Below are 18,131 nucleotides of genomic sequence, written 5' to 3'. Positions count from 1 at the left end.
GAATAGATTTATCTAATCGTTGCCACATGTTCTATTCAAATACTATAATAAAGCTAGAATGATGCATAAAAGAAATTAAGCAAACAAAACAAAAAAGAAACAGTTTTTCACAGACAATTGAGTATTTCTCATTCAATTAATTCAGTTCTCACTTCGCGAGAAGGCAAAAATACATAAAAAGTCAAAATATCTATATTAAAAATTACTAACTAAATCTTAAACACTTATTTTCTCGAAAAAATTCCAGAAAGGATAAAGCATGATTTAATTGGCAATAATAAATGAAGGCGTTATCTTTGTTGTTTCGAAGCTTAGTCTCTCTAGATTGGCAACAAATTTACAATTCTGCTGTTTCAAATGTAAACAAATATGTCCGCCATGTTATTTAAAACTTAACGCACTTAAACAGCTTTTAAATTGTTGATAATTGTACAAATAGTGCTTCCAGAATAACGAAAGGCATAAAAACCTTAACCGGAAGATAAAAACAACATAATTCAATCATTTTTAAAGCAAAAAATGTACAATTTACAGACATATAAGAGTAAAGATACTGAGATCACTGAGCCGGGTAACAGAGTGGATATATATATATATATATATATATATATGTTTGGTGCGGCCGATTGCAACCAAAATACGAGGTGCACATCCACGTGTTATACCAATCCTATATACAAAATTTCAACGTTCTGAGGCTACTCGTTTTTGAGTTATGCGAGATACGTACGTACGTATGAACGCACATACGTACATACGTTCGTACAGACGCCACGAAAAATTCTCTTCAGAATTAATTTTAAAGCAGTTTTATAATTTTTTTTTGGAGGAAAGGTGTCTTTTATTCTGTCCTTACGCACAGATATTCCGCAAAAACATCGTTAAATTGCTTTCGATAGCGGTCAAAATGGATATATTCGTTAAAATATGCTGCCTGAAACTTTTCGCGATTACAATACTTCCTTTTCACTTCGTACAAGGAAGTAAAAAGAAGAAAATGATTTGAAATAAAAATTTTTGGCTGCAGTTCATTATCTGAAATGATTATCATCGTCTGCTGCGCTTAAATTTATTCTTTCAAAATGTCACATGTAAACAAGCTGTGGATTGAAGGATATGTTTTTTGCGCTTTTTGAAGAGAAATACTCCTATTCCATCATTCACAAAAGTTGTGAAATGAAGGTTATTAACCTTTTGATGATTATCAATGAGCTCAGCTTGTATTCCAGTTAAGCATCGCAGTTTTACTACCGACAGATATCGAGCATATTTTGGAAGAAAGAATTGCTTAATCTCGCAATCGCAGAAGTGTTAAAATTTTTAACTGCAAAATAACTAACATCATTAATCGGTAAAAGAAAAACCGAAAATCATTACTTCTGTATGGAAAGAAGACTCCGAACGAAGACCTGAAAAAGTACATACTATTTCTAATTTCTTTTTCAAATGGCAGGCCCTCAGCCTACTTCGGCTTGGCCACAACTAAGGCCGGAAGTGTTGGTCACAGTGGAGGCACCTAATAGGTGGACCACCTTTGCCCCTATGAAAGGACGGACAGTTACAGCCAGGCCTTTTCCGGAATTCGAGCCCTTTGGTATCGCACTCGGCTACCCTAACCACTATACCGTCTGGCTGGCTTGTTTCTAATGTTTATAAAGTTAAATAGTTGCTAAAAAGAGAAAAATCTGCCAAAGCAAAAGTCTATCCCAAACTCTTTAAATACAACTGTAGCAACAATAAATAAAATAATAACCAATATTTACAACTCAAAAATGCTAAAAAATATAATGTTCACCAACTTTTTCAAAGGCGTGTGGATCAGCTCAAAACAATTCGTAGAATCCTATATGAAAACTATTTACCAGGACATAATGCAAATGCATTGTGATCCTTGATGAAGTAAGGGCTTACCTAAATGACACTAAAACAAAACAAAAAAAAAAAAAAAAAAAAGATCTATTTATTATCGAAAACGAAGAGAAAATTATGTACAGACCTGATTACATCAAAGAAAATTTCAATAAAGAGTTCATGTTTGCCAGAGGATTCTCTTACAGTGGGAAATTAAAAATGGGAATAATGGAAAAAAAAATGTTGAAAATCTATTCAACATACTTTCAAGAGAAAGTTTTAACGTCCGATATTTACAGAAAAAACTCCATTTCTTTATCCCAATGATTTTTAAAGTCTGAAACTTCATCAAGACAAAGCAGCAAGCCCCACTTCGAAAAGTACCACTGCATTCCTTGAAAAAATAAGAAGAGGCAGGTATTGTATAAAAACCTTTTCATTGCATTTCTGCAAAGACCTTTGATATTCCACCCTGACTACTGTGTGTCTGGCATTTTCAATAAACTCTTTCTAAGCGCAAACTCACCACGAGTGATAACTTGTGAAAAGTAGTGGAAGATGAGTGAGAATCAATATCCCTCGAAATTTTTCGAAAACTTTCTATTGTGGAAATCACGATGTAGATTCCAGAAAAAGACTATCAGGGCAAACATTTTAAAAAATAAAACTGATAACAAATCGCAGCAATTTTATAAGGAACTGAAATATTTTAGCCCATACATAGAATAATATTGGCTTATGATATCACATGCAAAGTTTTTTATAGCAAAATGTTGTATGCATATGACTTAGCTTTAAGTAATTCTCGAACAGTGGAATGAATCTGAAATAGAATGAACTGAAGTGGCGAGAAGTTTCACTAATTTCAATAATTCCATCAAATTTTCTTTTATTTTGTTAAATTTTATTCCTATTCTTTCCTACTGTTGCATTGCATCATCGGTATTATATTTTGAATCATTAAATCGTTTGAAATTTTAGCTTTTGAAACTTTCTATAGAAACTGATAAAAATCTTTTCTCTATGAACTGTTTTCCTATACATTTCTCTTAAGATTTATTTTGATTCGATTCCTTTTCTATCACTCAGATTGCTTGTTTTTATGAACCATATTTCATTTTCCTCTGCAAAGACAAATATATAAATTAAATTCACAATATAATTAATATAAATATATAAAAATTCACAGATTAATATAAAATATTAATTAAATAATATAAGCATATATATAAATTAAATTCACAGATTGGTAATTTGCAATCGGTATCAGCAAGAAATATACTTCCAAATAATAATATTTGGAATATATTCCAAATTAGGTCATATATTCCAAATAATAATATTTGGAATATATGACTTCATCAGGAAAGATTCAATATAACATAATAGAAAGACCTTGCATGTAGCACTTAATACATTTCTATATAAAAGTGGTTTACTGTTAATAATAAATTCTATTTTTCACTTGTATTTTTTCATATGTCGTCTTTTAATATTTTGGTACGTAGCTAGAATAGATCAACTACTACACCACTGATTATTATCCATTTATTCAGATGCAAATACATATCCGAAGGATGGTCTTATAATTGCTGATGTTAATTATTTATTACATGTGTTAATTATTATAAAAACATTCGTAAAATATACATTATAACACTCATTAATGTGTGCAAATATTCCCTTGTGCACTGAAAATATAAAAACATATGATGGTATAATATAGTTATTATTTATTTTCTCAGACATTTCTCAGTAAGTACTGTAATAAAATTTGTAATTGCTATATATGGTTTTAATGATAACATAAAAACAATGAATTTGCTGGAAATATCTAATACAGCAGCATATTTCACAATTTCCGTTACTTACTCCATCCAGAATTATTTTAATTAAATTTCTAGGATTACGTAGAAAGAAGATTGCAACACATTACTGACAATGGAATGAAGATTTGAAAAATAAATTATATTTCTGTAAAAAATAATAGTTATCTACACTCATTGTTCCAATATAACAGGAAATAGAGGAATATATACCGTAAAAATACACTTAAAGGAAGGGTCTGGAGCTAATAATAATATATTTTTGTTTTTAGATATGTCCAAAATAAATATTAAAAATAACATCACGGAAGAATGTAATTTTTTTTTATTTAAAATGTTTTTGAAATTGTTATTTGCTTTGACTTCTTTAGCGGTTTCAATCCGTCAGATATAAAAATTTGAATGCGAAAGGATGTAGTTGCTAGTCGATGAGGTCTGAGCTCCTTCATCTTATAAAAGTGCGTTCTCCTCAGCATAATAAAATAAATTATTTAAAAGTCGCTTTTTCTGTATTTTTAAGAATATTTTGCAACAGGTGAGATGTTATACCATTACTATAATAAAAATACGCTTTTAACACCATATAATAATTAGATACTTCTAACTCTACCTCTCCATCTTATGGTCTCAAATAAAAAAATTACTATAAAAGTAATGACGAAATTTTGCAGCAACATATAGATTACAACCATGTGCATCTATTATTATACGTTAGTTTTATTCAAACAGTAATCTCTCTGTAATGTTTTGTAGATTCAAAAAAAAAGGGGGAGAGATTTATTTACTTGGAAAGATTTAGTTTTATCAGTTGTGATAGTAAATATCGTTCTTTTTTACCGATTAATAATCTGAATAGCAGATTACAGATATAATTGCAGACTACATGCTAAAAATAAATAAATAAATAAATAAATAGTCTTGAATTCGAATATTATTATTTTGACTGCTTGGAAGTTGAAAAACTGCTCTCTAGTTAATGTAGGAAATTGTTGCCAATCGATGAAGCATTATATTATTATGGAAATCATTTGGTTAACAGTTTAAAAAGTCCTTACTTCTTAATTCATTTTAAAACAAGTCTTATCTTTTAAATATTTAACATGATTAAGAAAAAACATTTAAATGTTTCGTATCGTAGTTCTGTTTATCATTATTATATAATATATTGCAAACTTTCTTAAGCCCACTTTAAATCATATGCAATGAAAAAAAGTACCAAATTCATACTAAATAACTCATAAAATTAAAATAGTACTGAAATATAATAAGAACAAATATTATGTAAACACATATGTAACGTAATGTAGAAATAATTGAAATATAGAATATAGTTTCATCTTAGGAGCATATTGAAAAGCGCAAAAGTAAGGTAAATAGGTAAAGATGATGATGGTGTATTACAGTGATGGCCAACTTCTGTAACTTCGAGGAACAATTCAAGTCATGTCCTAGGATTGCGAGTTGCAAAATATATTTTGTTTAGCAGGTATTAAAAATATGCCGTGAAGGAATAAATACCAATTATTTCAGAGTTCCCGCAGTATTAATTTAAAATTTCATTTTTTTCATGAAAATAGTCTTAATTTTTTTAGATGTATATAAACATGTATAAATCCTGAACGTTAACTAGAAATAATAAATTGTATTGACTTTACCTTAGAAGAAAGTTATCAGGAACCACAAAAAGGCGCATAAGCCACTATTTGACTATTATTTATGTATTATACTGCGCTATCGATGTCAACGCACGACTTGTGCGAAAGAGGGGAAGATTATCTTTTAGTATCTCTTAGTATCTTATCATATTGATTTTAGTATCTTATATTGATTTTAGTATCTTATCATATTGATTTTAGTATCTTATCATATTGATTTTAGTATCTTATATTTTAACTGTGTGAAAGAGGGGAAGATTATCTTTTAGTATCTTATCATATTGTTACAATCCGTGAGGCAGCTCACTAAAATTCACATTTGAACCATGACTGCCTACCTCGACATCAAGTCTTCAAGTCTGCTGTGGCTTGAAATAAGACACTTTATTACTTTATTACACAGTCTCATGCATTTTTATTGTCACATGGTGCTTTATACATGTCCATAACATCTTACAAGCCTGCCGTAACTCTATATGCCTTTTAAAACTCAAATCATTCTCTTTTGTAATCATTATAGAAAAAGGATGCAAAATGTTAGCCCCCCTCTTTTTTTGTAAAAAAAGAAAATTCTGTTTGGATTTCTTTTGTCTAACAAAAATATACCAAAATCCAAATAGCTTAAAAGACATTTTAGAAAATCGGAAAATGCAGTGTTATCAGTATTAGAGTATAAAGAGAAGCATCAAAAGTACTTTTTCCATTGCATAATTTTCTCTCAGGGAAAAAAAAAAAGGACACAGTAATAAAAAATGAAAAAAAATATCTAAAGTTTCTACTCACTTGCTATCTGCACAACTATCCACAAACTAAGGAAGATAAAATATTTTGTAATATATTTTGACCACATCGTTTAACTTGTTGCATTCGAAGAAGAAAGATATTTCATATAATGTTTTGCGGAGGAAACAGTGTGATCTCTAAACGTTCTTGCGCGCTGCTTTGACCCAGTGTTCATGTTCTTTCAATTTTTCTGAGTATGATTCAGACAATGACATCATTTTTTTTCTCTGTCGTTTGGCTTTTCCTTTAAAAAAGTTGTCTGCTCGATATATGATCCTCACGAGGAAGTATGGCCACACGCAAATCACATAATAGTAAAAGATGGACTATCCCGTTCTAATTCCGAAAGGAATATCGTCATAACTGGCTGATTTCAGATCGCCATTTTTATTACTGCTTAAGAAAAACGGCTCGTTTGTCCGCGATATAAACAAGAGGAAAAAGGCCTTAACCTTGATTGCAACAGACCGTTTAAAAGATGCGTGATTCCATGGTTATATGTTTAATCGCCTTTTTTCTTCTCTGAGCTTTTTATTTCGTTGGGAGTGGGAGTTAACCTTTTTTTTAACGCCTTTCATTTAACTCGTTGTGAAAAGGCGTTGTGGTTGAGTACCTCTTATTTATCTACCGTACCTCCTCTCTTAGTATCTGCACAGAAGTCTGCTTATGTCTTCAAATATCTTAGATTCCTCAATTAGCGAATTAAACTTGAGCTCTAAATGTACCATTAGGAATAAAAGCTTTTGTTTAAAAAAAACTAAGGCCTACTAGTTTTGATTAATTTATGCAAAATAAGAGAATTTAAAGAAACATAAGGCTGTAAATCATAAAGTAACTCAGCCAAGAAATTATTGGTTTAATTTATTTAGATATTCTACGTTACTTAATATTTCCATTCAGCTATTTTATTATTTTACTTATTTTTAATTTATATATATTTAACTTAGATATTTATCATCTGCAACACGAGGATTGCATAGATATTTATCATTTGCAACACGAGGAAATTCATTTGAAAACATAATAAACGCATAAATGTTGGAGTAAATTATGGAAATTTTTTAAATGACTGAAAAAATAAATTCATTGAAGAATACTGTATATATTTGTAGAATATGTAAAAGTTTGTGTTTCATTCTGAAGTTTAATCTAGGATCTTCCAAACGTCAAAACCTTCATCATTTTAACTACTAAGGTAATTTTCCTTGTTTCCAATATTTCATATACCTTGATTACTATAGATTACTGCATGTACTGTACATCTTCATGGGTTTGTATATGAATATGTATTAAAGTACAATAAATAAAATATGTTTTAAATGCTATTATTTTATATTACATTTTGAGTGAGTATGCATATAATCAAGTGGTATGAAAATTCTTGTCAATTTACAACCTTAGAATAAAAACTTCGGCATAAGAACGAAATACAGTTGTTTCATATAAATGTATGAATGTATCACTTCTAATATTTTATTACAGAGTAGGTCTCAGGGAACTTATTGATGCATATCATGATTATATGAAATTTTTCAGCAACATTATTTTATGCCTTATCAAATTATTAATGTTTATTCTGTCATTCTATTATTTTTATTCAGATTGAAGAGCTTTAAGCTTAGTGTTTAGAGCTAACATGCCAAAATGAAATAAAATCATTATTCCTATTTATCATGAAGGATTTATGCGAATTGAATTTGCGCAATTTTTATTGGAATGCGCTGGTTGCTATTTTCTATTACCCAGTAACATTAAATCTTAAGATGAAGTAATTTTTCCAACATCTTTTTCTTTCAACCGAGACGCATATAAATGTATGCAATTTACATAACTTCTTTTCCTCCTTTTTCTTTAATATTATAATCTGTTCTTTGTCATGTTTTCCTTATTAAGTATTTTATTGTTGGAACTCTGGAACGACTGGTCATAGATTGCAGTTCTTGTTTAGTAAATGTATCAGGTTCAATGTTCCGTCTTACTTTCTTTGGGAACATGCACAGACCTGACTCGGAACAGGGAGCTTACTAAAGCTATGTTCAATAAATGTGGGAAGTAGACAAGATACACAGGAAGGGTATACGAAACCCTTTATTTTTCACTCTTTACAATAATTTCCGTACTTCGGAATACAGAGACCAACTACTTGTGGTCTGAACGTAAGAATATAAAAATATTTAACTAAACTCTAACTTAACTTTGGAATAATAAACAAGGGCCTACGTGGAAGATTGGCCTTATATTAACAGGAAGCCGTATGTAGTACAGAGAACTGTTAACACTACAATACGTTTAAAATTTATCAAGAGGATTAAACCTCTGCCTGGAAGGCAACCAGCAACCGAGTAAAACTTCTAAGGCAAGCGGCCTGCTTCGACTAACTCCTTCCTCTCACTCGCTTGGCAAAAAGGCCACAACTTAAGTACTTGGCGTTCGCCAGACAAATTTGCATAAATAAGTTAAAGCTTTTAATTCTGGCCGGAAGTAGAAAATAAGAAGTGATAGTAAAGATTTAAAATAAAAATAAACGTTAGTAAAACTTAAGATTCTTACAAATGTATCAAATAATACTTAGTTATAAAACATAGTGCCACTCAGAAAAAATATTTACGTAAACGAATTAATAAAAAGAATTATTCTCATACAATGTAAATTACCTGAGATATAATCAATTAATTTTTTATGGATTATATATATATAATTATATTTATTCTAAACAGAGATATGTAGATATGCAAATTTTCGAAGGTGAATTTTTGAAAAATTCATCAAAAGAATACGACTATGGCATGAACTTACAGTTTTCAGTCCTAGAAATGAAAACTTTCAAGCATTTATTCTAACCTAATTACGGTCCTGTAGCTAAGGATTTAATTTCCTTTCTTCGCAAAATGTGGTTTCAGTCATCTAATGTTTTCAGCCAAATTTGCATATAAGAAACCTTATAATATATGTAAAATAAATAAATAACAATAAAATAAATATATAAAGATTCTCTAGTGAGGTTAGGAAGAATTTTGCGAATAAAACATGCTTCATAAAAAGTTTTTATTTTGTAAATTTTTGTCTTTGCCAAACGTTATCATGCAACCAAATTTTTGTAGAAGTTAACCATATTTGATTTATTTTTTGTACTTCAAATATAGATCTGTGACTATTCAATCAGTCACAAATATTTTTCTTGCATTTTCTTTTTAAATGTGTTTTACATGCTTAAAAATAAAAATTGCAAAATGGTAACATTTGCTTTCCTTTAAAAGTGGGCTGAGAAAACTTTCTGCTTTATCCAAAACTACCATTGCTAAAACTGCTGCTTATAATTCTAAATAAAATTTAATTCACGTTTCTGAGAGAAAAAAACAGTGGGGGATATATATTTATGTTTCACTAGTTTGTGAAAATGTGTCTGCCAAATACTAGATCTCTTTATTTATGGTTTTTCCCAATTCATTGCAACATGATACTTTTATATTTTACATAGCTTATTTTTTAAGGATAGTACATCAAGCATGAATAGTGTACGGCCAGATCTATCTCTGCAGGATATCTATTTAAGTGATTAAAATATTTTTCATGCTGTTTAAAATCTTTATCGCGATTGCTAAACAAATTAAAAGTACTTAGCGTTAAAAAAGCTAATTATACTCTGGATGTGAAATCTTTATGCAAATAAACGAACAGTTCCGGCATAAGAGAAGCGTCAAAAACTTAGACATGCATGATTGTGCTACGAACGCATGACGTAGCTCTAAGTCCTTAATACTTTCTTTATTGGGATACTTTAATTCCTGTTTATATATTCCTCGTACTTTTTTACTTGTCTGCAGTGCATCTTTTCAGTTGAGTGTTATTTTGCGAAAAGAACACTTAGACTTCGAACTATCGATAAAAATAGTTGAAAACCAAGTAATTGCGATCTGAACACTCGAGATTTAAAATTAACTGCAAATCAAAACATTGATAATGATGAAAAAATTGAATAATGCGATAATGAAAATCAGGATGTAAAACGGATAATATGAAGAATGTTGGGAGAAAATTCTAAATCGTAATGAAAATGAAATCAAGTAATTAAAATGCCGATGAAAAATTATCCTGAGAATCAGATTTTATATAATGATTTTAATATATCATTTGCTCAAAATGAACAAGAGATCGAAGGGTGGAGGTAGGTTAGGTTATCTGAAAGGCTTTGATGACTTTGTGGAGGACTTCCTAAGGGAAACAGACTTGTATTCACGTTAGATATGGGGAAAATACGAAAATTAAAACCATACAGGCAAGCTCTTTCACCTGTTTCTGAGCCCGGGTCGAACTACGAGGAGTCAGTAGTCTTTACTACTCAGCCTACTTGCGGAACTGAAGTGTGAAGGGAAACGATTGCTCGAATAATGATCCAGGCCAATCAAATGTTGAAATCTTTAAATAGTTATATGAAGTGGGTGAATAAAGGGAAGACTCTGAACAGATTTCATTTCTGCGAGTTGAAAAAATACGAAATATGACGGCACATAATAGGAATATCTTATTTTGGAAAGAAGTAAAAATCTGTGCAATTACTCTGAACTTCTGCTTATTCGAACTGGCTAGATCTTATCAAATTAGATTAATCATTGATCTGTTATATTTATAACGAGCATATAGGGCAGGCTCCAAAGCCTCAGTGCGGCCACATTTTTAGAATTTAGGAGCGGCAAAATCTCTTTTTCATGTGATGCATGAAATTTTTTAACGTTAGTGGCCTTGTTAAATACATTAACATTCGATTTGAAAAATGAACTGAATACGAACATAATAATTACCTTTTAGGATTCCCCACTGTGTAATTCTAAGTTGCAGTTGAAAGTGAAGAATCTTAAGAACTAGTAAGCGAATAATCGCTTGAGTTTGTGAAACGGTGAATAAACTTGGAAAGGGTTAAAAGACAGTTTATTATTCCAATAAGGTGTAGCAGAACTCCGTCTTTAAGTTGTACAATAAAGCCGACACTTGGGCTTCAACTTAAAAGACTAAGAATTAAACTAAACTAACCTTAACTAAAGAGATATAGCCGAAGCTATCAAAATTCAAACAGAGTTGGCCCCTTAACGCTAATTGACTGTGAAGTGTCAAGAGCCTAAAGTACGGCCTAGCGTATAAATAGCTTACGAGAGAGTAGCCTAAAAAGGCGGACACGTGCTATCCAGAATATCTGGTATCTCTCTCACTAAGACAGTAGAACTTCGCGGTTAAATACAGCTCTTCCTCATTAGCATTCAGATGGGATTCTAAAACTATGTTCTGGCCGGAAGTGGGAAGTTGAAATTAAGAAGTGATAGGAAAGGAAGTTTAACTCAAAATTTAACTGTTCATAAAATTAACATAATCCTTACAACTTTACTACGTAGCGATTTTACAACAGAATACAATACACATTTTACCTGAAAAGTACTGTGTGCATTCTGCTATATATTCTACAGCATATTATACAGTAAAGCATGCTGCAAAGAAAAAGCAAGGTTGCTTCAAGGAAATATTGTAGTTCCTGCATACGATGCTATAATTTTGATTCATACTCATGAAAAGCTAAATTTATTTTTCATCTTCGGAAATTAAAAAACTTATTTTATACTCTTGCTACATAAGCGAATAAGAAGCAGCTTCAGAACAGATGTTGTTGACACTGTCTAATAAAACCATCTTTATTGTAAAATGCAAACTCAAACCATTTTCTCTTGGATGGTTGGTTCTGCGCAGGAAGAAAACTCTTGTGTGCTTTTCCGAAAATGATTAAGCATTAATCATTTTCATTTATTTAAAAGAAATAAGTATATAAACTATTGGAAATTCTACAAGTTATTTCATAAATAATCTGTTGTTAAATTTTATTTTGATTTCAATGACAAAGTGAAACTAGGACAGTTACGGAGAAATTCTGTAACGCAGATGTATAATATACGGTCTTAAAAACATTTTCAGCATTTTGTTGCATGCATACGGGTTCGTAATAGATTGAATGCATAGAGGCCCGATGATAAGTTAATAAAATTTATTTTATCAAAAGAAACACTTCAGAGTTCTGGAAATTTGGACAAAACTACAGTTATAAACTCTTAACTGTATAACAGAGTAATCAGTAGTTACACTTGAAACCACTAGGAACGTTAAACATAACAGAATACAAAGTGCATCTAAAAGGCGAAGTTCTCCGAAGTCGCTCTGAGCTAACAACCCCAACAATAACTGCTCAGGGCAGATGCTCTGTCCGTCCTTATATCGTTTTCACCCGGCCGCCGAGATATTTCCAGTACTTTCTGCTTCTCGAAATTACTGTAAGACATATAACGGCCAGATACGATTATAGCTAATATAGTCATCAATTAGACTTATTCAGTTACAATACCTATTACGGAAATACACGAAATAGACCAAAATATCGCCAAATGGTCTCCAAGTTTCGCAACATTTGGCGATTTCCCGCCAAGTTTGGTGACAAAAATTAGTCGCCTAAATCATTGGTAGCTTGGGGATATCTCGCCAATTTAGCGAGACAGCCGTTTACTCAATGTTTAATAGACTTACTCCTGTATTCTTATTTTTTCGGCAGGGCATCTCCTTTTAAATTTTCATGTTATATTATACATAAGAAATTCAACAATTTTACATATAATTTCACTAAAATTATATGGATATCTGCAAAATTTGTAACAATATATACGTATTAATATAGCATATGTTGTTAATCAAGCAACTAATTCGACCTGTTCACAAATGACAATGAAATCAGTGCATGGGAACATTTTTAAACAGCTTATATTATGTTAAAATATTACGGCCGTTGAAAAAATATTAAAATTAAAAAACAATATTAACTATATGGAAATGCGAAATTCTAAATATCTTCATTAACTGGTATCTCAGCACGTCTAGGTATTTCAAATATATAGTTAATTCTATTGCTTCCTTTGGCCCACCAGCGGCCGAGAGGTAAAGTCGCTGAACACTGGTAGTTCGGTCCGAGGTTCGAATCCCGCGAACGGGCTGGCTGCATGCGTGTTTTCGTGGTTTTCCCCATGTGTAACGTGTATACGAGCCAGTTTCCCTTAGAAAGTTCTCCACGAAGGCATCCCTCCCCTTAGGCAGATAGCCCTAGTGTGCTTTGCCATATTTAAATACATACATACTATTGCTTCCTTTTTTTCTGAAGACCAAATGCATTTTTATTTTAATGCCATTGATGAAATCTTACTTTTTCGTTCATCATATTTTATTTCATGAAAAATTATTAAACTAAAAGAAAAATTTATTTCTTTCAAAAACAAAAATTACTAAACATTTGTTAACTTCTAAAATTAAAAAATAAATATTATTTTATTTTTCTAAATATTTTTTTAGAAATTTTTTTTTCTAAATATTAATTATTTAGAAATTTATATTTTATTTTTCTAAATATATACCTCTTTTTTCACCTGTTGACATGGTGATAGAAAAGCCGGCTGCCAAAATAGCTTTGGAACTGGATTCGAATCCTGGAGAAGGTATAGGTGTCTGTAAATAGATAGAAGGACGTGCGGACATTTAAAGTACTGTCGAGCCGAAAATTCTCTAAAGAGGTTAGTGGTAAAATAAGACGATCTATCTACCAGAGGATTCTTCTCCGAAACTGGGATGGAGGTGGGTAAATTCGTATAATCACCTGTAATTTGCCTATGGCTGTTGCTAAGCCAATGACAAGAAACCTTGACACTTGACTACTAGACAAACAACGGAGATAAGTCCCAACTTTTTTTTTTCTTTCAAACAAAAAAATAACCTAATGAAATGAATTTTTGCCCTGAAAGTAAACCTTGTTTCTGTTTTTGTTGTGCTGAAATTAAAGAACGCATGTTTTATTTAAGTAAAATAAAACCCAAAAAAAAAAAAAAAAAAAAACCTATTTATATACAACTGAAATAAGGTTTAATCCTTATTTTTATTTATTTTAAATATCGCATTTACTCTAATATTTCTCCTCCTCCTTCGCGTATTTCTCCATTTGATTTTGCCCACCAGCGGCCGAACGCTAAAGTAGCTGAACACTATGTCCGGGGTTTGAATTCCGGCAAACAGGCTGGTTGCAGGGACATTTTCTTGATTTTCTCCATGTGTAACATGTATACGAGCCAGTTTCCCTTCGAAAGTCTTCCACGAAGCCATCTCCTTAGGCAGATAGTCTTGAGAGCTATTACTCCCATTAATAATGTACAAAATACAGTAATATTAATACCGTTGATTCATAGGTGCTTGCTTCTCAGTGTGCTATCTGTTTATAAGCCATCTCCTTCCACTTGGTGTGTAAGACGTGATTGTCCCATATCGAACTTTAAGAAATAAAAATGAAGCGAAGCCAGTAAAATATGATGCTTAAATTAATTCGTTAAATTTACAATCAAAATTACTTTTGTGGTTAAGCAATAACTCACTGAAAAAAGGACAATAAGCTTATTTGCGTTATGTAATTGTTTTTGCTTTGAAAGTTGTCGGCTAGTGTAGGCCAGTTTACAAGTCCTATCAACGTTGTTACAACGTGATCATAAAAATTCTTGTGCGGCCATAATTTTCGCAACCGTTGGTCGTAAACATATACTACCAATTATAAAAAAATGTTAGATGATGCAAATACTCATATTTTTGTACTTTAAAATTTAAAAAAAAAAAAAAACTGAGTCTTGTAAAAATTAGGAAATCCAACTTTTTATACTGCCCTCTGGTTTCTGTTTTTGTATTTAGTAAAAGTTTATATTCATTATTAAAAATGAAACACAAAAGTTTGACTCCCCTACGATAAAAATTGACCGAAACTTTTTATTTTAAAATGTGTGATTTTGAACGAGATTTTTGGCTTGCCTTGAGGTGTCAGATAAAAATTGAATTAGAATAATTCGATGTTAATTTTTTACTTTGAGCGTCATTTTATGATATTCTTTTGTGATTAACTAGTGTGTAACAGTCTTAAATTTGTAAATTTTCCCACAAGTAACTTCCAAGTTTTTAAATGTTAGAAATGCATTATTAATATTCTCATGCGGTCGCAGTATTTTGCAATCATAATCTAAAAATCATACAAAAATTAAGCATATTGGAAATATTCTTAATTATTAATTTATGCAAATAGTGTTAAAAGTTGTCTTTGTGCCAGTAATGAAGCATATTGCTATTTTCTAGAACACGAATACTCTAAGATTGTATAAAGAAGATCTGCTTTTAGAAAAAAAATTATATTAAACAGTACTTTTCAAAACTAGTGCATAACAATGCTCGTCCCTTAATTTATTAATATCCGAAAACTTTTTCTAAACCCAAATTTTAGCGTCAGTTGCATACAACTGCAAACTTCTCGTATTTCAATTGGTCGATTCAGTTGGTCTCTGAACATGATATGAAATTTAAATATTTGGGTCAATTTTTGTCGTAGAAAAATTAAACTCTCCGTGTTTTATTATTATTACTTTTTAATGAGTGTAGAACTTTACTAAATATAAAATTATTGGACCCGGAAACAGTATAAAAAGTTGAATTTTCTAGTTTTTACCAAATCGATTTCCTAAATTTAAAAATACGAAAACATGAAATATTTGCACCATTTAAAACAATTTTATAAGTGGAAGTATACGTCAACTATGGACAATTATGAAAATAAATGTATATTCAACCAGTTTTTTATAACTTTTTTTAAACTGCGTATTTCATTTTGTTATATATTTTTATTAGTTCACTCGTAGTGTTTCACCGTATGTGGAAATTGTCATTGGTTTTCAACCTACCTTGTTATAAGCTACTGAGTTCAAATTTTGTACATACAGTGTTTGTCGATGACAATGCGATGTGGTTAAGCAATTTTTTCAAAATTCGATGTAGATTGTTTTAAATTTAATGTTTTCCCCTTTTTGCACATATCTTTATTTAACGAACGAATGAAGCATATCAGAATTGTACTGTTTGCACCATCGAATAAAGCGGATAAAAATCTTTTCAATGAAACTTCTAAGAAAATTGCAACTATTGTATCTCAATTTCTGAATTTTTGGCGATTTTTTTCGATATCACTCGATTTTTTAGTGCATTTGACGTTTATGATATTAAAATTTCAACATCTAAAAATATATCGGATATAAAGGTCTGAATTTTTTCACAGATTATAAAGCAAACTTTTCGCTCTCTTGTAGAAGCAAAAATAGTGAAAAAATATCAACTGAGCGATTTTCTGCTTTTTTTACTTTTTAATGTGTTGCTGGTTGCACTCAGAAGCACATGGAAAGGCGTTTTGAGGATGTCACCTTTGCTCATTTAATGAAGAATTGGCAATATTCGTTTCTCATTTTAGCTTCAAGCAAAAGGCTCGTTAAATAACATTGTTACATTCAGTTTCCGATATTCAAAGAAATTTCTTTATTTTCTGAATGACATGCAGTCACTGTTCTATATTTTATAATTTTCTTATAATTTATTGCTTGTGTTTCAACAATGACTAAAAACTGAATCATTGATAACGTGCATTTTAAACTAAGAAAAAGAAAATAAAATATAATTAAAAAAGGTTTTATAAAGTTTTATAAATTTTAAAAGGTTTTATAAATTAAAAAAGGTTTTATTTAAAATGTATACGATAATTAATGTACTAAAAGTAGGAAATAATTCATCATATAGTTTATCATATAGTCATAATGGGAATAACATTAAATACACAAAATTTGTGTAAATTACAGAATTTATCTAAAATTGTATATCACAAATAATAAAAGCATGGGGTACCTAAATAACGAAATCTATTAATTTAAGTGGATTGTCAATTATGAAAGTCATTGTCTTTTTTTAAACGTTCTATTTATTTAATTGCACTGTCAAATGTATAAGGCATTATTTTTTTAGTTTATCATGGCCGCTCCATGCTTTTATTGTTCGCGATGTAAAATTGGAAATGAATTCTGTAAAGAGAATTAGTATTTAATCTATTATTCCCTTTACACTATATGATAAATTATTTTTCTCCTTTTAGTGCATAAATTATCATATGCATTTTAAATAAAGCTTATTGTGTAAGGATCTTAAGTTTTACTAACGTTTATTTTATTTTAAATCTTTACTATCACTTCTTATTTTCTACTTCCGGCCAGAATTATAAGCGTGAAGGAGTTTATGCAAAGTTGTCTGGCGAACGCCAAGTATTTAAGTGTGGCCTTTTTGCCAAGCAGAAGAGAGGAAGCCGTGAGTTCGAAGCAGGCCGCTTACCTTAGAAGTTACGCAGTTGCTACTTTGCCTTCCAGGCCAGAGGTTTTAATCCTCTTGATAAATTAAACGTATTGTAGTGTTCACAGTCTCTGTGCTACATACGCTTCCTGTTATTATAAGGCCAATCTTATTCTAAAGTTAAATTAGAGTTTAGTTTTATTTTGATATCTTTTAAGTTAGACCCCGAGTGGAGGGTCATTGTATTCCGAAGTACGGAAGTCATTGTATATAAAGAAAAAAATAAAGGGTTTTGTATACCCTTCGTCTGTATCCTGTCTACTTACTACAATTAGTGAACATAGCTTTAGTAAGCTCTCTGTTCTAGTCAGGTCATTGTATGTTTCCGAAGAAGGTAAGAAGAAACATTGAACCTGATAGTGGCGCCCGACGAAGAATAACCATGGCCGAGTTTCAAGAAGAACCTGTGCTGCCTGCAGAAACAGCTCAGAATCCAGAAATGCCAGCTGCCGCCCTGGAAGGATTTGGGTATATTGTCCAGACCATGCGCGCTTCGATAAAACCAGAAGCAACGTTTAATGGAAACTCACAGGTAACCAGTTTTTTGGAAAAATTGGATGACCACTTCATGCTCTACCCCGTGCACGAGTTTCAAAAAGTTACCTTAGCTACCAGCGCTTTGAGGGGCCAAGCGCTTAACTGGTTCAAATGTATCGGCAGAAGTCTCTTGGGTCAAGCAGGAAGTCCCACCTATACCTACGAAAATTTCAAGACTGCCCTACTAAAAGCCTTCCCTGTTGTAAGGGATCGTGCG

At 31.0% G+C, this 18,131-nt stretch overlaps 1 protein-coding gene across 1 annotated transcript in view; it reads right to left on the bottom strand.

Moving 5' to 3' along the window:
• LOC118199943 (uncharacterized) overlaps positions 1–6,613 on the bottom strand; it is a 30,073-nt gene extending 23,460 nt beyond the window's left edge. Inside the window, exon 1 of the mRNA XM_035371840.2 lies at positions 6,116–6,613. Within this exon, the coding sequence (XP_035227731.2) occupies positions 6,116–6,182 (67 nt within the window). The 5' untranslated portion in view covers positions 6,183–6,613. The remainder of the gene's footprint in view (positions 1–6,115) is intronic.
• Between the last annotated feature and the right edge of the window lie 11,518 nt (positions 6,614–18,131).

Source organism: Stegodyphus dumicola, chromosome 9 (genome assembly GCF_044657685.1).
Source record: "Stegodyphus dumicola isolate Sdum_Otavi_A_Nest chromosome 9, ASM4465768v1".
Lineage (NCBI taxonomy): Eukaryota > Metazoa > Arthropoda > Arachnida > Araneae > Eresidae > Stegodyphus > Stegodyphus dumicola.
This window is presented reverse-complemented; position numbering and strand designations above follow the sequence as displayed.